This window comes from Squalius cephalus (assembly GCF_949319135.1).
Source record: "Squalius cephalus genome assembly, chromosome: 4".
In the NCBI taxonomy this organism is placed as follows: Eukaryota; Metazoa; Chordata; class Actinopteri; order Cypriniformes; family Leuciscidae; genus Squalius; species Squalius cephalus.
In genome coordinates, this window is record NC_137125.1 from 52483532 (window position 1) to 52504273 (window position 20742).

At 37.3% G+C, this 20742-nt stretch overlaps 1 protein-coding gene and 1 long non-coding RNA gene across 3 annotated transcripts in view; one reads left to right on the forward strand and one right to left on the reverse strand.

Annotated features, from left to right (window-relative positions):
- LOC307157976 overlaps positions 1–20742 on the forward strand; it is a 53198-nt gene that overhangs the window by 8392 nt on the left and 24064 nt on the right. The window lies entirely within an intron of this gene.
- On the reverse strand, positions 162–18976 carry LOC307157971 (vascular cell adhesion protein 1-like). Its single transcript, XM_079870048.1, has 6 exons — positions 18932–18976; positions 8314–8580; positions 5413–5712; positions 3015–3102; positions 2373–2439; positions 162–2286 (listed from the first exon to the last, which is right to left on the reverse strand). Exons 1-6 carry the CDS (start codon positions 18945–18947, stop codon positions 1969–1971), a joined length of 1056 nt encoding a protein of 351 aa, XP_079726174.1. The 5' UTR covers positions 18948–18976; the 3' UTR covers positions 162–1968.

Below are 20742 nucleotides of genomic sequence, written 5' to 3' on the forward strand. Positions count from 1 at the left end.
TATGGATTACTTAAAAATAGAATATTTGTTTTTTATATAATTTACATACTTTGAAAATAGAGATTCCAAGCGTTGTATAGACATGCGTTTCAAGTCTGTGTGACAAACATTCGCTGAGTTACAGGTCATTTTCTGTCGCGTTTCAGAATGAGTTTCACATTGAGAGAGACGGCAGAACGCGCATCATGTTTATTTTCTTTGTTTTACGAAAAACACAACATTTTGTTTTTATTATGAGTGTACACAAATAAAAGAAGACATTTAACAGTTTTGAATGATGTACAACACAAGTATGTAAAATTAAAATCAACAGAGTATTTTGCACTGATATAAAAAAAAAAACGATCAGATCACGCCGGCGTGATTGCCGACCTCAGGGGGTTAAATGCTCGAGCTTTTTAAAGCAGGATGGATTCTGATTGGCTGTCAATGTTTTTATCGCTCATCAACTGGATTTTTTTCTTTTTTAGCGCAATTTTCCACCGGACAAATTGCGATTGTTAACTCATGATTTCTGTTCTGTGCGTCTGTGTGCACCAATCTTGCACTTCTATCTACTCCTCAACCAGACCACCTAGAGACTTCGGGTTTTCGGCATTATGTTAAGGAAGGTCTAATCTCGGGAACGCACAAAAAAAATCCAGGAAAAGATTTACTATCTCTTAGTGTTGTGATCCCATGAGGTGAGAAAATTGCGCTAAAACACTCACTGAGTTTTTATTACTTGTTTTAAAGGGGGGGTGAAATGCTATTTCATGCATACTGAGTTTTTTACACTGTAAAAGAGTTGGATTCCCATGCTAAACATGGACAAAGTTTCAAAAATTAAATTGTACGTTTGAAGGAGTATTTCTGTGCCAAAAATGCTCCTTCCGGTTTGTCACAAGTTTCGTAAAGTTTTTTTCGAGTATGGGCCTGTGTGACGTCAGATGGGGTGGAATTTCCTTATATGGGTCGTAAGGGCACTTCTCCCGGAAGGTCGCGGGCGCGCGCGCAACCGTAGACCAGAGCAAGAGAGCGAAAGCAGTACGCCCATCAAAGCGCTCTGCTCGGCTTTAGGGAAGTCAATGTCACCAAAGAAGTGGGTTTTTGGTTGCCAGGGCAAGACAACCCTGCTCAGATTCCCAAAGAACCCAGCGTTAAGGGACCAGTGGATGGAGTTTGTTTTTCCAGAGCATCAACGGAGTTGTGCAAGACTGTTTGTTCCCTGCATTTCGATGATGATTGTTTTATAAACAAAGCCCAGTTCGACGCCGGATTTGCAGATCGTCTAATGCTTAAGGATGGAGCAGTCGCAACGATAAAGGTTCACAGTCGGTCGTGTGTTGGAACCGCAGGCGGTGAGTAAAACTGCTTGTCTGCTTCAAATGTCTGGGTGTTGTTAGCTATCGGCGCGTAAGCACAGTTTTAGCACCGCCCACACGGTACGCCTCCAGCCGCTCGTTTTTTTACAGCCTATCTTTCTTTTATAAATATAATAAAACTAAAGACTTTTTGGAGATTTGAAGGATGCAATACTACTCTATAGGTACTCAAGATTAACATGAGATTGACTGAAAATGAGTGTTTCACCCCCCCTTTAAAGTCGTTTATCTTTCGTAACGTTGTGGTTTAAGTTATAGTTATTGGTCTAAACAGGCCTTCACTGTTCAACAACATCTGCACTGACCAATGGTAAAATTGCATTCTGTCCGAGTTGGTACTATCATGTGACCTGTTGTCAAGGTCATGTGACCTACAGCGTCAGCTGCGTCGCTTCACTGTCATTCACAACTCCTCTCCCGAGGCCTAATTGGGATAATGAAGTGTTCATTGAATGCGCACTTGAGAAGTAGTAGGTCATCCTGGGTATGTTTAGCCTAATGTTTTTTCAATACTATGTATTCGGACATGATACTACTTTTTCACATACTGTATAGCAGGGAAGTATTCGATTTTGGACAAAGTGCAACTGTTCCTTTTCTGTCTTTAAACAACCAAGCGACGGGTCATGCTTTCATAAATCGGGTCTTCTGATGACACATCCGGGATCTTCGCCCTACTATCTTGTGGGCTTTGGTCTTCCTTGAGGTCGGTCGCAAATGCTGCGTCTCCTGCAGAATGATGACGGACCTCAGCATATTCCTCGGTCAGCGAGGAGGCGCCCCTGATCTCTCCTGACGGCGGCTCTGCGTTCGTGAAGTCGATGGTGGAATAATGAAGAGATTCTGGTGATCTTGGTGTAACGGCTGACAGCATGTCTTTATTCCCGTAAACACACTCGCCGTCTCCATGGGAATCCGTGGCCTGATGGAGCAGAAACACAGCAGAATCAGATGAATGTCTGTTTGTGATGTCTTTGAAAATGAATAGTGTGTTTGTGTTTAACTCACTATTTGAGACAGTATGAGTCCAGATGCGTCGTCTTGTCTGGTTCTTGAAGGTTTGGGATTCCTTCTTCTGAAAAATGTTTTTAGGCCATCAAAAAATATATTAGATTTCTGATATACTATGTCAATCAGAATCACAAATCCTCCTTGTGATGAGGCTAGTAAAGTAAAAGTCTCATCAAATCAATGTGATCTAACTGTTTATTTGGCTTCACACTGCAAAAAATTATGTTCTTCTGTATTTCTGTCTTGTTTTCCAGTACAAATATATGAACATTCTTAAATTAAGACACATTTACTTGAGAAGCAAAATGGGATATTAAAGTCTTGTTTTCTGAAAAATCTATCAAAATTAAGATGATGTTTAAAACAAGAACAAATATCTGCCAATGGGGTTAAAAAAAGTGTATTTCTCTGAACCCATTAGCATTTTTCTGAAAACAAGACTTAATATCTGAAGTCATTTTGCTTCTCAAGTAAAAGTATCTTGATTTAAAAACGTTTAGATATTTGTACTTGAAAACAAGACAAGCATATTTTGGAGTGAAACTTTTGAACACGTTTACCAGAATAGACGAGTTATGTGATTAATCATGTTTTTTTTTTTTTGTCTTTCCACAAATGACATTTGTCTGATGTACCCACCGTTCATTGTAGACTGCTATGATGCACAAGATCATTATCGCTGATGCGCTGACGGCAGCTCCGAGCAGCACAGACGGGTGATGGAAACCTGGAAAGCAGTGTTTTATTGCTCAGAGGTTGGTCTTAGGACTCTTAGCTCAGGACTCTTAAATGAGATCATTTAAGTGTCTAAAATGTTTCTCAGGAGTGATAAAAATGAATGTGAATAGCAGCTCAGATAATTTGATCATAGATTCGATTCAAGTTCATACTGAGATCTCTGATATTTGATTACAGACTTTAGTGTCTTGGCAAATATGAGCACATTTCTCTGGAGAAAAGTTTCCATTTGGTCTCCATTTGATCTCATTGCTGTCTAGGAGAAATAATTCCTCTGTGGAAAAGAAGTACACTTGAGCATACAAAAAAAAAAAAGAAAAAAGTAAGAGAAAAATGTAATATTTAAGTGTGAACTGAAGGTAATGTTTTCAGACACATAATTGCATGTTATTTATAATTATAGGTTAAATTTATATTAAATTCAATTAGCCAAAAATAGAGTTCTTTTTTTCATTTCTCAATTACTTCTATTGTCTTTGAAATATGGTTAAAGTTTACAGCCAAATACTGATAAGCATGTATGGAAACTAAAATAAACTTTAATGTCATTTCTTTTGAAAATCGAGTAACTTTATTTTACACTGTCCTTGTTACATGTTACATGTAGTTACTATAGTAATAAATATAAATGATGCATAATTACATGCAACAAACCCTAACCACACCCTAATCATAAGTACATGTAGTTAATTATTATTACGAAGTACTTAAATGTATAATAACACTATAACACGGACACCCTAAAATAATGTTTAACCGAAAATTGTAGGTTATGCATATTTAAACATATTTAAAAAAAATTTTTTTTTTAAACCTTTATTTAACTAGGAAAGTCACATTGAGGTTAAAACCTCTTTTACAAGTGAGACCCAGTCAAGACAGGGTCAGATAGCAGGATTAAACAGATAACAAACCACAGACAAAACCAACATCATCAATAAATACAACAAAGAATACAGCAGCATAAACATTTAGGTATTACCTAATACCCTATATAATACTGTTCACAGAAACGACATTAATCATATTGATAATGAATTTAAGTGGAAGTGGAATCATCAAAACATCTGCACTTAGCAATGACCAATTCTTTTATTCTATGTTTAAAATCATTTAAAGAGATGAGGGATTGTAGTTTAAGTTTAGTCTGCACGTCATTCCAGGACCAGGGGCCATAATAGAACAGGCTTAGCTTTCCAGCCTCTGTTCTAATAGCCGGCACTTTAAACTGTAACCAGTTATGTGACCTGAGATTGTAGGAACTTTGAAATGATAAAAATTTCCTATATAAATATTTTGGAAGTTTTCCTAAAATAACTTTATAAATTAAAATATACCAATGTTATATAAATATAAATGTGTTTTTAATTACACATTTGTAGTGAAGCTGCTTTTAATATATTATCTTTAAATGTAATATTGAATAACACACTAATTTTACAATTAAAATTTTAATCGAGTACTTGGTGTGCTTTTAATATGTTAGCCAACACATAAAAAAAAAACGTTAAATGGGGTTCTATTTAGAACTCTAGCGTTCTTGAATCAATTTTAAAGATCACTTTATACCAAAAAGGTTCTAAAGCCTGGTTCACACGGGACGATTTTAAAATTGTCGGCCGATTTTCCAAACCTGAGAGACCCCACACACGGCGATAAAAAATCACGGGTCTAACAGTTTTGGTCGTGCAGTGTGTGGTGCGCAGCCACACTGCAAAATCAACACATCACACACGAACCGATTTGACTCCCGAGCATTCCCAGGTCAGACGAGAAATCTCGCAAAATCCCTCGAGATCAAACGTAATTTAATACTGTGCTTACGAGGATACTTGACAAAGTGAACATTTTGCCATACTTTTGTGTGTTTTTGTCCGTTCAAGCGTGAAAGAGAACTCAATGCGGCAGTGCGCTGTCTGAAGCGGGATTCTGTGCGCAAGCGGGATTCTGTGCACATTGTGTGTGTGTGTGTGCATCAGTTTTTTTCTACTGATTAAGTATGTTTATGAGCTGTTTAATTAATAAAATGTAATTAAAATAAAAAATTAATCGAAGCAAATTAAGGACAACTAAATCTATAAAATCATCCCTAAAAGATTCTATATATGAAGCACCATACAGAAACTTTTCTTCTAAGAGTGTATACTTTTAAGATTTGAAGTATAATGCAAGCGCACATTCAATTCAAATTAAGTGCACTTCTTTTTCAGAAGGGTTAAGATATTCCAGAGAACTCATTTGTGATCATTCTTGTTGATCAGATAAAGCTGTTGTTGTGTGTCAGAGAAGCGAATCTCACGTGTCTCTGTCCCGGACGTCCGTGTGACGGGATCAAACCGTTGGCTGGCGCTGGCGGTGCCGAGAGTGTTTGCACTGAAACACTGCAGGACGTCCGTGTCTGTGAGAAGGTGATGGATGGTCAGGATGCTCTTCGAGCTTGTGCTTCCTAAAGTTTCAGTCCTGATGAACGTGTTTGTAGAGTTGGTGAGAACATTTCCAGATCGACGCCACTCTAGTTTAGGCGAGGGATTCCCATGAGCCTCACAGACACACGTGATTACGTTGCTTTCATTGCAAGAGCTGGAGATTTTGGGCGCAACTGAAAGAGACAATAAGATCATAAACTGTAGTTTCTGTGTAGGATCTGAGCAAAATAAAACAGCTTGAGGACCTGTTTCACTTAAGAAAAACTGCTGAACATCTCACTCGGGCTTTTCACACTTGAAATGTAGTAAACTCTGGGTCACAATAAAAACTGGGTTAACAGAATTCTTGGTTATCTTACTTCACGTTTCACATTGGGGTTAACATTTATTCCTGAGTATTTATAAATACATTCCTAAACCATAAATGTTCTTATTTGCATATTTACCATTCAGCCACATTGCACATCCTCATCAACTGAACTATCAAGTTTATAATGAATGGGCTTTTCGGACTATAAAGGTAAGAATGATATGGTCTCTTCTTCACAGCAATTGTCACGTTTTCTGTCACCATTTGACAATTTCCCTTCAAATGCTAAACTACTGTTTATACAACGCCCATGACTGTTCAAAGCATGTGCTTATGAGCCACGCGATTGGCTGTTTGTTGCTAAGCGTTTAGCCGTAACATTCTGACACAGATCATTTCACAATGCACTGGTTGCAACGCAATGCAGGATTAATGACGCCAATAGCAGTGCTACTCCTGTTCCCAAGCAGGGTTTCATAACCCCGGGTAAAAAGCGGTGCTAACGGCACTTCTAAATTACAAGTGTGAAACGTTCCTTTACCTTGGGTTAAAAGTGGTGTTTAAAACGATGATAACCCAGGGTTAAGTGCAGTGTGAAAAGCCTTACTGTGTACAAAAATGAATAAGATAATGACAAGTACTGAAGAAAACCCCCATAACCGAGAGCTTATAGTGTACTGAAGTAGAAAAGAGAAACAAGCAATGATTTCAAAGTTGCGGTTACTGTTAGTTCCTTTAAGTCTGCAACATGCCACTCTGGTGAAAATGCAATTATTGCTCTGACAAACTCTTTAAAGCTGCATTTACTCTGCCAGAGGCTTTGTCATCAGTGGCTGGCGGTGAGGTGGCTTTCCACTACTGCCTAGGAACGTTTGTGAATGATATTAACTGATGTTATTCTATGTTGTAGACAGTGAATCAGTTTTCTTTTGAAGTGAATGATTAAAAATGTATGGAATCAGTACATAAAATGCTTACTTTTAAAGATTAACGAAATAGCGAGTTCTCTTTGCTATCGTGGCCATTTATCTGTGGATGTTCATTTTGTTCAGGCTCAGAGTCAGCACAGCGAGGACCACCATATATACTCAGAGACATATGCTAAATTAGGGAAGTTGCTGACCGCTAAAATTAACTTCTCCATCTTGCCACAGACAATCCACTACAGGATGCAGTCTTGTATCACTTGAGCTCCACTGACTTCACTTGCTTTCATACCTGTCATGGCGCTGCTCTGAGTAAGGTCTGTTGGTTGTCACTCCCAAAAGTCACTTTTTATTTTCATAAAGTTAAACATATCTCAACTTTGTCGCGTCGCTGGACACGCTAGAGCAGCATGATTCTGGATGAATTGAGACGATTTTTTTGTTTTGTTTAAAATTCTCGCATGATTCTGAATGGACAACTAAACAAAACAACATGTAATTTACTAAAGGTTCTGACAAAATGTTAATTGCTGTAGTGTAGTCTATAAAGATTATTTTTTATTTTTATTTTTTTTAAGTCGGGTTGAATGAACGATTCAACGACTTGCTCAAAGAATTCACTTGTTTCATTACTGGATGAATCAGCGTTTTTGAACAAATCTGTTGAATGAATGACGAATACATTTTTTAAAAGTCACTTGTCGCCTGTGTAACAATTTAATTGATACAATCTTTATTTGAAGCATCAAGTTTAATGTATAATGAACTTTTTTTTCCCTCCATGTTCTGTACCGTGAAGTCTTGTATTACTCATCTAATCATATTTTCGCATTACTTTAACATACAGCAATTGACTTGATGTTCAAGGAATTTTAGAGAACTTGAGATGTCGGTTACCAGAAAATATTTTTTCTCTTACATTTAATCACATTGCATTAGTATTATAAAAAAGTTGACAGCTTCATGCAATTTCACTTGCTTCAGTGCAGTTTTACAAAGGTTTCATATTAAAAAATGTTGCATTTCAAAACTTGAACATGTTGCTCTGTAGGGGAACCAAATCTCCTGTGGTCTTTCCATATACATTTTCTGTATATGAAGAAAACACCCATGCAAAAGTGTTACACACATTTAACAGCATTTCTAGCATGCAACTGAACTGCAACTTACTGTATTGTTGGCCACCGTCAGCCTGTCATACGTTTTTTTTTTTACGAATGTCAGTATGCATACTTCATATAAGATATTAAACCACTGTGTAGTTTATTTGATCAAATAGTCTTTACCGTAAGTTATACATCAAATTGAAGTCATTTAAACATAGTTTTGTGGTTTTTGCAACTCTTCAATAGTGTCTTTTCAGTGCTGAAAGTCATATTGTGACTGCGTTAAAACGTATCATCGCATGCCTTTATGCTAAATTTCACCTTTTTAATCTCAATTTTGCATCCAAATATAATGCAATGTTATGCTTTTGCTGTAAGGGATCAGATTAAATGAGTGAATATAACAGTGCAGTAATTTTTCTTTGTACTCACACTGAGCATCCAGTTCAATTGTTGCCTTGTGTTGGCCATGCTGGTTTTGAGCTGTACAGCGATACCGTGTGGAGTGTGTAGGGTTAGACACAACGTAGGTATGATTAAATCCGGTCTGGAGGAGCTCAAGCTGAGATCCGGTCTCTTTGTACCAGGTGAAGTTGAGCACCGCTGGTTTTGCATCAGTGCTGCAGGTCAGAGTCACTGGACGGCCCTCCATCATAGAGCCGGAGGGAAAGAATGACAGCGATGTATTTTTTGGGGCATCTGAGGAAAAAAGATGTGTAGTGTAGTGTAGCAGTTCAATATCTGGGTTAGTAACTGGATAGCTGTATGTTTAAACCTTGTTATTTTACAAGTTTCAGATGTAGGCAATATGTTGAAGCATGTGTGCAAACATCTAGACGAACACAATACAAAATAACCGACAAAACACCATAGCCATTTCTCAATACCAAGTACGCAAAGTTCGGACTTGAGTCCTTGGTAGTTCGGACTGACAAGTTCGACTCAGGAGAACGAACTCCCGAGGACGGGAGGACGCGAGTCCGATAATTCTGCAAATGGAACAGCGGCGTACTTGATAGCGTCACTCAGCTTGCTCTGGCTACTCCGGTTATCTCTTTATAGGCTACAAATAAAACAAAATATGTTATAAACCACCACTTTGCCTCTTTTCATTTTCATTTAAAAAATATCTTTAACATAATGGCCACACAAATGAGGTTCAGGCAACGCAATTGATTATCTTCACTGCATATTTACAACAACACGAAATATAAAGCACAACCCTGACTCTTTTTGTTTTCATTTTAAAAATATGATGAATAAAAAACATTATAATATTGATCATTAAAACGAACATTTAGCAAAAAGAGACAGGGTTGTGTCATATATGTATATACAGTGAAGAGAATGTAGGCAACATGTAGGCTATTATAATAAAATATTTTATGTTTTAAATATATAAAATAAAATGACATAACCTTTTTTGCTAAATGTCAGTTTTAATGATCAATAATAGCCATTCTAAAAGTATAAGTAGCCTAAAAGGTATAAGAAGCTATACAATAATAAAGCCAACGATTCAGTCAAACATAAGTCAGCTCTCTAGGCTACATAGTTAAATAGACTAACGTTAAATAAAGCTATAACTTCACTTTGCCCTCAGCTAAAACGTTTTGCCAGGGAACAAATAATACATTAATGAGACAAATAAAATAAATAAATCGCCTGTTGGATATACACAAGACGATTTAAATCTCATGTTATACCCATAGACTGTAAAAGGTTATACCACTAGACTAGAGACATCCGAGCCAACGGCAAGTCAGCAGCAGAAGCCGAGGAAAGGCTGTTCTCGGCGGGGTACGAGCGCCGAGCGTCCGATTTCCTGGTTCTCACAACTCCGAAAACGTCAGATCAAATTTTCAAATAGGCGCTATCTTTATAAATAAACCAAAGATTTGAGCTTTAAACAACTACATTCTCGCCTGAAATACTCTTAAAACTACATTTCGTGACACATTTATAGCAGTATTTTTAAATTACGCGGGGTTTCTCCTCTGCTATTGACGCTTGCTGGTTGGTGGTGTGAGATGCATTCTGGGATACCTGGCTTGTCAAGTCCGCACAAGTCACCTCTTGATGCATCCTCGGTAAAAGGGGCGGATCAAGAACACATCCGGGGATTCGAACTGGACTTGGCTAGATGTGAACTTTGAATTGGAACAGTACTAGGGCAGCGACTGATGACGTTTCACAAGTCCACAAGAACACAAGTACAGACAAGAACGCATATTGAGAAACGGCTCATGTGTCTGTATTTCACCTATTACGTTGTTCGCTTTACACTAGCTGTGTAATGGTTTTAATTAGCTACTGTGCTAAAGCAAATCAAACACAGACTATATGATGAGAATTTGTAGTAAACATTATAGGACTGGTTTTCATTTGTCGACTGGACAGTGTGTTATTCTGAACTGAGAACAGCTGCACTGTGAGCAACTGAAGCACATCTGGGAATAAATCAAAACCCACTGACACTGAACATAAATTTGCAGTTCAGTGATGTTCAAAAACGTCAGTATCTACAGACAGGCCTCATTACTTGGATCATTAATGTTAGGGTTTGCATAGGGCTGGGCGATATGGCTGAAAACTGTATCACGATATAAGTGTTTCATATCGGTCGATATCGATAATTATTGAATTTTTTTATAACATATTTAAAATAAGGACCAGTCCAGGAGACAAATATATTACATTTAAAGATTTTTTTATTTTAAACTTAACCTACCTCTGATTATAATCCCATCAGTTATAAAGGCAGAAATGTCAACACAACCATGGAAAACTCAGAAGTCTAAAATCACAATGAACACTTAACAATTATCTCTTAACATTAAGGTGCAAAATTAAAGAATACGTAAGAAATGCTTTATAAAGGGGTGGGCGATATGGCAAAAATATAATATTACGATTTCTTTCAGGAAAATCACGATTCACGATTTTATCACAATTCTTTTTTATGTTGGTTTTACTATTTTGTGACTGAGCATTACAGCCAAACTAATGTCCATATTTTAAAAACAAAGCCTTAGGTAACAAAATATATAATAAAAAAGAATGGCAGACAGGGGCGAGGATAAAAAATGTTCTCATTATTTTCTTTGTTATTAAATATTAAGATCAAAGATACACATTACACATACACAACTTAATATACAAATTAAATAAACAGTGCTTTATGTTTTCAGCTACAGTAGGTGTGTTTAATAGTAGCATTGCAGAAAGTAATTAAATGAACAAATATGAAAATAAAACAAAACAGACTTCACTGTATAAATTATAGATTGATACTTATTAAAGCTATTAATAAAGTTATTAGTCAAGAGCAGTGAGTGATTTTCTCTTTACATTTTGTTGTTTTATTAACATTAAAGGGATAGTTCTCCTAAAAATTCTAATTTTTATAATTTACTCTCTCACGTTGTTTTAAACTCGAATAAGTTTCTTTCTTCTGTTGAAAATAAAAGTTATTTGGAAGAATGACCAGCAGTTGATGTACCCCAGTGACTTCCATAGTATATTTTTCTCCTGTGGAAGTCAATGGGGACCAGCTACTGTTTGGATACCCACATTCTTCAAAATATTAATATTAGAAAATATTAGAAGGCAATTAATACAGGTTTGGAACAACATTAGAGTGCGTAAATAATGAGATTTTTTATTTTTGGGTGAACTATCCCTTTAAGGACAAGCGGCAGCGTGTTTACTATACTGTCTCTTTAAGAGCTGCGCGCGACGCGTCTATTATACACGCATTTGACAAGCAGATTTTCTCTAAATTTTCTCAAGTTTGCTTTCACTTTAGACTAGGGGTGTCCCGATCAGGTTTTTTTGCCCTCGAGTCTGAGTCCGAGTCATTTGATTTTGAGTATCTGCCGATACCGAGTCCCGATCCGATACTTCTATAATACATAAAAAAAGAATAAAGAAGAGCGAAAAAACAGATCCAGGATGTTCCTTATTTTTTATTTAATTCACCTTATTTTAACATTCAACAACTCTGTTAACAAACAGAGCACTTCTGTGAGATAGCTTGAACAATCAAGTAATAAATAACATAAATTCTTCACTTTTGGACTTTAGTGCAACATTAAATATAAAAAAGTCTAATATATAAACAAATAGCACCTCAACTTAAAATACCCGGCAGGCATGTAAATGAACAGATTAGAGCATTCACACCGCACGCAGAGGTGGCGCGGCAGTGCATAGCAGAGCAGGAGCAGCAGTGCCGCGATCCTTTCGGCGCCGAGTCTATTTTTGCTGCGGCGCTTACGCTGAATTAAAGTGACAATACATTGATCATGGCCAAAATACACCGCAGTTTTATCCAAAAAGTGCATTGATGATATCTATTGTGTTTTAAACAGTCAATCAAATGACCAACAGCAATTTAAAAAGAAAACAAATGTCCAAAAACAAACTTGTTGCCATAACAATAAAAACAAAGATGAACCAAAAGTTATATAAATTAAATTATTAATAAAATTAATTTCTTGACAAGTCTTTTCTCTTAAATGTATTTGAAAACGAAATAAAGCAATGCCAACTTATCCATTATAGAGTACTCTGTCTGTAGGTCTGTACACAACCCGCGGTTCAGCCGCGTGTGACAAACGCTGCCAGTGTGAAAGCAAAATGCGCGTGTCCTGCTCCTGCTCACCATAGGCACTGCTCCTGCGCTGCTTACGCTCTGCTAACGCGTGCAGTGTGAAACCAGCGTAACTCTGTGCCACCGCATAACTATAGATGTGTTAAAAAATAATGAGAATATATATACATATATATCCGAGTCCTGATCGGGAGGTAACGTCCGATTCCGATCGAGTCTGAAAACACGTGATCGGGCCCGATTTCCGATCACGTGATCGGATCGGGACATCCCTACTTTAGACATATCCGACTAGTTTATGTAAACCTTGTGTGTATATAACAGTATTAGCACAATAAGACTCGAAAGATAACTTAGTCCAGTATTCAGGCGCTGGTAGACAGGCTTTCAGTGCATGTGAGCTTCACATGTATGCGCTGAGAGACGCACACGTTAGAACAGCGCACCAGCATATGATGTCTATGCGCACCAGTACACGAATAACAGAGAAACTGACGACGGTCTTGCATAATCTGCAGACGACATTGGTCAGACTACGGTCAGACTTGAAGTCAGGCGAGCTGACTTTTCCTGTTTTATCTAGGTACTAGAGAGTGAGTGCCTTTGTTCATGCAATCAAACTTGCTTTGCTGGTTTCTTCCGACGAAAAAATAAATAAATTATCGAACGTTTTATCGAACGCATTTTTTATTGATATTGATTACGTGTCTATCGCGATACATATCGTTATCGTTTTATCGCCCAGCCCTAGGTTTGCACATTAAATCCTAATCAAAATAATATATATTTTTTTGAGTATATCAAATCAATTAATTCAGTCCTCTTGAATGTGAGTAACTGATTGATAATAGCGATTGCCAAACATTCACAACGGACGTCCAGCAGAATTCAGGCTGTCACAGTAGATAGCATTATGACAATCTTCCACATTTATAAAATAATAGTAAAGACATTTACTGCAAGTATTTGTCAAGTCAAGTCAAGTTTATTTATATAGCGCTTTTCACAACATAGGTTGTATCAAAGCAGCTTCACAGTATTAAATTAAAACAATACATCAATGTTTGTTTCTAGTGGAACGTCCACGTTTGGTAATGCTGATCAATAGTATCGTTGATTGATTAATTAAATTAAATATCCCCAAATATCCCCAACTGAGCAAGCCAAAGGCAACAGTGGCAAGGAACCGAAAAACTCCATCAGGTGACCTAATGGAGAAAAAAAAAAACCTTGGGAGAACCCAGGCTCAGTCGGGGGCCAGTTCTCCTCTGGCGTTTATGAACTAGAGGTCGGATTTAACTGTAAGATTAAAAGTATTATATGAATGCCTGGCTGAAGAGATGCGTCTTTAATCTAGTTTTAAACTGGGAGAGCGAGTCTGAGCAACGAACAGTATCAGGAAGACTATTCCAGAGTTTTGGAGCTAAATGTGACCTTAAAGAGCGCAATGGATTATAGGGCGATAGAAGATCGGTTAAATAGACTGGAGCTAAGCCGTTTAGGGCTTTATAAGTCAGTAGCAATACCTTGTAATTAATACCGAACTTTATAGGTAACCAATGTAGTGATGATAAAATTGGTGTTATATGATCATATTTTCTTGATCTAGTTAGAACTCTAGCGGCGGCATTTTGGACTAACTGTATCTTGTTTATTGAGGTTGCAGGACAACCAGCTAATAAAGCATTACAGTAATCTAGTCTCGAGGTCATGAATGCATGAACTAACTTTTCTGCGTCAGAAACTGATAGCATGTTACGTAGCTTAACAATGTTTCTAAGGTGAAAAAAGGCTGTTCTTGTAACATATGAAATATGATTTTCAAAAGACAGGTTGCAGTCTAATATAACACCCAGGTCTTTTACTGTAGAGGATAAAGTAACAGGACATCCTACTATGTTAAAGTTGTATTGTGAGAGGTTTTGTGGGTGGTTTTTTGAACCGATGATTAGTACCTCTGTCTTGTCTGGATTTAATAAAAGAAAATTGCGCGTCATCCAATCTTTTATATCTTTAACACACTCTGTCAATTTGGATAATTTAGCGTTTTCATCTGGCCGTGATGAAATATAGATTTGAGTGTCATCAGCATAACAATGGAAACTAATTCCATGTTTCCTTATAATATTTCCAAGTGGCAGCATATATATTGAAAATAACAGAGGGTCTAACACAGATCCCTGCGGCACTCCATAGTTTACTGGAGTTATGATCGATTTTTCTCCATTTAAATAAACAAAATGGTAGCGGTCAGATAAATACGATCTAAACCAGCTTAATGCTTGTCCTTGAACACTAGTATAATTTTGTAGTCGATCTAAGAGTATTGTGTGATCTATAGTATCGAACGCAGCACTAAGATCAAGTAAAACTAATATTGAGATACAGCCTTGGTCAGAAGCTAAAAGTAAATCATTTGTGATTTTAACGAGCGCAGTTTCAGTGCTATGATGCGGCCTGAATCCTGACTGAAACTTTTCATAGATGTCATTTTCATGCAAGAAAGAGCCCAGTTGGGCGGACACAACTTTTTCTAGTATTTTAGACATAAAAGGTAGATTTGAAATGGGTCTATAATTAGCTAGATTATGTGGATCTAATTGTGGTTTCTTAATGAGAGGTTTTATAACTGCCAGTTTAAATGTTCTTGGAACATGACCTAAAGATAAAGATGAGTTAATAATATTGAGGAGAGGCTCTTCCACTACAGGTAACACTTCTTTCAGTAGTTTAGTTGGTATAGGATCTAATAAACATGTTGTTGTTTTAGATGAAGTGATAAGTTTATTTAACTCTTTTTGTTCTATAGTTGTAAAGCACTGTAATTGTTCTTGCGGGGTGATAATTGAGGCTGAATTATAAGGCGCGATTGAGGATTGAATGTTTACAATTGTGGTTCTGATGTTTTCTATTTTCTCAGTGAAGAACTTCATGAAATCATTACTACTAAACTGTAACGGAATATTTTGTTCAGGAGACATCTGTTTATTTGTTAGTCTAGCCACGGTGTTAAATAAGAACCTAGGATTGTTTTGGTTGTTTTCTAGTTTGCGGAGATGCTCAGCCCTGGCCGCTTTTAGGGCCTTTTTATAACGTGACATACTGTCTTTCCATGCGATTCTAAAGACCTCTAAGTTAGTTTTTTTCCATTTACGCTCTAAATTACGGGTTTCTCTCTTTAGAACATGCATAGTATTGTTGTACCATGGTTAGAGGTCGACCGATATGGTTTTTTTCAGGCCGATGCCGATCTTTTGAAATCCGGGTCAGCCGATGGCCGATAAATGCTGCCGATTTATTTTGGCCGATTATGTGCTTGTTTTTAATCTCTATTTGAAAGATAAAATGTAACACAAATAATTACTTAAGATAGACAAAATTCCTCAACAAAAACATTTATTGAACACTTTACCAATCTGCACTTGTACAAAAGACAAAAAGACCTTGAGATATGTTTGGTAATTGTACCTGAATGAATTGAAAATTAATTAGCTACATTTCAGATTAATATATTTGTTTTCCTTAACATTTTAATTAACAGTAACTTAAACACTTTGCAGTTTGAATGATGTCCTGATAAACAAAATGACGGAGTATGTTTTTATTTTTCCACTGTTCGATCGCGCCTGCGCCTCACACACACACACATGCGCGCGCGTTTGCACACAAATATAAGTAAACACTTTGCGACTTTAAACCACACGCGACTTTTCGATCTCGATCGCGCCTCTCTCTCTCTCACACACACACACACACACACACACACACAACATATTCCAGCATTGCAATCTTTAAATCGCAGCCGGAGCTAAAGCGGAGCTACAGATTAGGTGTCCCTAAAGAACCCGCGTATCTAACAGTAGTTCCGCATTACTTTGCACGCGAGTTTTATTTATTTTTGTAGCGTGTATTCTCCGTTGGAAATTTATACACCGAACCGTGATGCCTGTACCGTTTCGGTTCAATACGAATACATGTACCGATCCACCACTAGTCTACAGTGAAATACAGTCACATATTACACTGTTTGGCCAGCATTTTAACCGTGTTTAATCCAGCTACTAGCTAACGGAATGCTAAAGTTAACTGCTGACTTACTAGTGTCAAGTGCAGCGAAGCAATGTTTCTGTTATTCTAACGTCCATTTTCAGAGCATCCAAGAGAAGCACAGACATAACAGTAGCACTGAAATGAAGCACAGAAATGCGCGTTGATATTCGGTCCGGTAAATAGCGGTCGTTAAGGCACCCGTGCCGTATTAGCTCGGTGCTGTCTGTAGCTACCCGACGCTAGCAAACCAAAGCCAGTCCTTCACTAGCATATAGTTGGTCTCTTTTTTATTACTTATTTCTCTGCATTGAGTGACAACCCTCTCAAATATAAGACACACAAACAGAACAAATAAAAGTCTCAGATTCACTGTCTGTAAATTCTTGCTTACTTATTGTGACATGATAGCAACCCTTCTGCTGTGCTAATGCAACCTCAACTACGCTATCAATTTCAAAGTAGCCGAACGTCATGTCGCCTATTCATGTTTTTTCTCTAAGTTGGCAGTAACATATCAAAAGTTTTTAATTAAATATAAAGGAGTTTTCTCCAAGGAACTTAGCTCCTTCCTTAAGCACTGGATGAGGTCTGCTCACTCTGCTGGAGAATGACTCTAGGCGCAGCGTGCGTCGAACGCGTGTTCCACAACAACACTAGGCTGCCCACAGATGCGCCTGCTTAATAATCGGCTTGATACACTTGGATATTGGCCGATGCCGATTATGTTAAAAATGCAAAAAATCGGCCGATTAATCGGCCGACCGATGAATCGGTCGACCTCTAACCATGGTGCTTTACTTTTCTCTCTGACCTTTTTTAATCTAATGGGTGCAACAATTTCCAATGTTCCAGAGAGAATGGTGCTCATAGTGCTAGTTAATTCCTCAAGTTCATCTGTTTGTTTGGGTTCACTGAGCAGCTGAGACAGATCAGATAAGCAATTTGAAAAATTATCTATGGTGGATGGAAGGATTGTTCTGCCTAATCGATAACGCGGCGCAGCATGATATATTACAGGAGTACGTAATATGCAAGTTACCATGTAATGGTCAGTGACATCATCACTTTGTGGAATGATATCTATATCGGTTGGATCGGTTCCATGTGATATAATTAAATCGAGTGTATGATTAAAACGATGAGTTGGTCCGGTAACGTTTTGCTTGACCCCAAAGGAGTTTAATAAATCTGTAAACGCAGCCCCTAACGCATCATTTGAATTATCTACGTGGATATTAAAGTCTCCAACAATTAATGCTTTATCGAAATTAACTAATAGGTCTGAGAGAAAATCTGCAAACTCTTTTAGGAAATCAGCGTAAGGCCCAGGCGGTCTATATACGGTAGCCAAGGCTAGAGATAATAGGGATGTTTTTCGAACATCTAAGAGCGTAACATTTAGTACAAGTACTTCAAACGAAATAAACTTATAGCCCGTTTTCTGAGTAACATTGAGAATATCTCTATAGATTGTTGCAACACCGCCGCCACGACCAATCAGACGGGGCTCATGCTTATAGGAGTATCCTGATGGAGTAGACTCATTTAGGCCGAAATAATCATTTGGTTTAAGCCAGGTTTCAGTAAGGCAAAGTACATCGAAGCTATTATCTGTGACTATTTCATTTACAATAACTGCCTTAGGTGTGAGTGATCTAATGTTTAGAAGACCTAGCTTTAGAAATTGTTTTTGATTACTAATAGCAACATTTTCTGGTTTAATAACAATTAGATTTTTTCTAGATCCTGCAGTAGATTTATTATTTGATCTCACTAAACGAGGAATAGACACAGTTTCTATGCAATGTTCAACACTAGTATTTATATCAGTTAAATTGGTGAAGCAGAGACTATGATTTGGACTTTTGGTTACTACTAGTCAAAAGGTATTTAACATTTTGGAGATGTTATCTGACAGAAGATCCGATCCGAATCTGCTTGGGTGTAAGCCATCAGCACGGTAAAGCCTAGGACGCTCCCAAAACAGATTCCAATTATTTACAAAGAGCAGTTTCTGCTCATTGCACCATGACATTAACCATTCATTTAGCGCGAATAATCTACTAAACTTTTCATGACCTAGTCGGTACGTGGGAAGCGGTCCTGACACAATGATCGTTATTTCAGGCGATGTGCTGCGTACCGTATCGATCAGATTCCTGAAGTAAAACTTTTACCTGAAGGTAAAACTATTTGTGGTAAAAGTGAAGGTTTTTAAATGTGTTAAAAATATGAAATATATTTAAAATATATGCATTAAAATATAATGTATATATTTAATTTAATTGTATTTTTATTTATTTATTTTTTAGCTTTTAAGTCTGAAATCTGAAGTCTGATATAGTAATGGCTGTGAGTAAATTAGAAGAGCCTCTTGATACTCACACTGGACGTCCAGCATCACTGATGCGTTCTGAGCGCCGTGTTCGTTCTGAGCTGTACAGACGTGTCGTCCGCTGTGTGTCGGGTCGGTGTTGCTGATGGTCAGGTTCTGTCCGCTCTGCACTGGTTTCAGTGGTTCTTCAGTGTCTCTGTACCAGGTGTAGTTGAGCACCGGTGGGTTTGCATCACTGCTGCAGCTCAGAGTCACTGAACGGCCCTCCAGAACAAAACCAGATGCACTTACATGCGCAGATGTGTTTTTAGGAGCATCTAATGGAGGAGAAAAAAATGTAGGCCATCATTTATTTATTTATTTATTTTTAATAATTGTAAAGTCATTAATGCTAAGAAATAACACTAATGTAAGTATGGGAAGGAATTAGTGACAAATAAAAATGCTTTTTAAAACGTACACATTTTCTCATCCATGTAAAAAGGGTCCGCAACAGCAGGTTAAAGGACTACAAAGTCATGTTTATTATATTTGCATTTAGTTCTTGTCGTTCACTGTACATTTACAAGCCTAGTAAAGGTTGAAAAAAATGTTTAAGCGAAGATCATTTATAGTAGCGGTTGTTTTTATAGTTTATTGTTTTTATATTTAAAAATATATATAAAATAATTTTAATATAATATGTATAATTTATATTTTGTGTATTTATTCACACTATTCCTCTCTCTCTTTCTCTGCATATAAAATAAATTATATGCAATATTTTATACTTCTAGTATATATCTGTGTATAAAGTCTGAAATCTGAAATCTGATATAGTAATGACTGTGAGTAAATTAGAAGAGCCTCTTGATACTCACACTGGACGTCCAGCATCACTGATGCGTTCTGAGCGCCGTGTTCGTTCTGAGCTGTACAGACGTATCGTCCGCTGTGTGTCGGGTCGGTGTTGCTGATGGTCAGGTTCTGTCCGCTCTGCACTGGTTTCAGTGGTTCTTCAGTGTCTCTGTACCAGGTGTAGTTGAGCACCGGTGGGTTTGCATCACTGCTGCAGCTCAGAGTCACTGAACGGCCCTCCAGAACAAAATCAGATGCACTTACATGCACAGATGTGTTTTTAGGAGCATCTAATGGAGGAGAAAAAAAATTAGCCCATCAATTATTATAATTTTTTATTTTTTTATTTTTTTAAAGTGATTAATGCTATGAAATAACACTGATGTAAGTATGGGAAATAATTTGTGACAAATAAAAATGCTTTTTAAGTAGTACACATTTTCTCATCCATGTAAAAAGGGTCCGTTGTCAGCAGGTTAAAGGAATACAAAGTCATGTTTATTATATTTACATTTAGTTCTTGTCGTTCACTGTACATTTACAAGCTTAGTAAAGGTTGAAAAAGCTGTTTAAGCGAAGATCATTTATAGTAACGGTTGATAATGCTACTCTGTGCAAAACAACTGACCTTAAATATTTGGAATTAAAGTAACAGTGGAGGTTTTATATAATATGTTTAATATTAATATGTGTGCGTGTGTGTGTGTGTGTGTGTGTGTATATATTAGGGATGCCACAATTCTCAATATAATATTGAACCGTTCGGTACGACATCCACGGTTCAATACGCGCTTATGAATTGCGGTTTTTTCGGTTTTACGTTTAAATAATTTATTTCTCTCCGAATTGACTCTTTGTGTGTGCCTGTAAGTCTACGAGCTGATAAGGAAATTCCCCGCGAGTAAATATTCAATCACTATGCTCTAAAGTTAGGGGGCGCTTAACCATCATTCCACACTTTAACATGGCAAGCGGCGGTGAAGTGAGGCTACAGTACGAGGAAGCGCCGGCGTCTTTCAAATCC

Coding starts and splice junctions, on each gene's coding strand:
- LOC307157971 (XM_079870048.1), bottom strand. Junction 3,103..5,412: donor GACGTCCGGGACAGAGACAC/GTGAGATTCGCT, acceptor ACTGCTTTCCAG/GTTTCCATCACCCGTCTGTG. Junction 2,440..3,014: donor ATAGCAGTCTACAATGAACG/GTGGGTACATCA, acceptor AACATTTTTCAG/AAGAAGGAATCCCAAACCTT.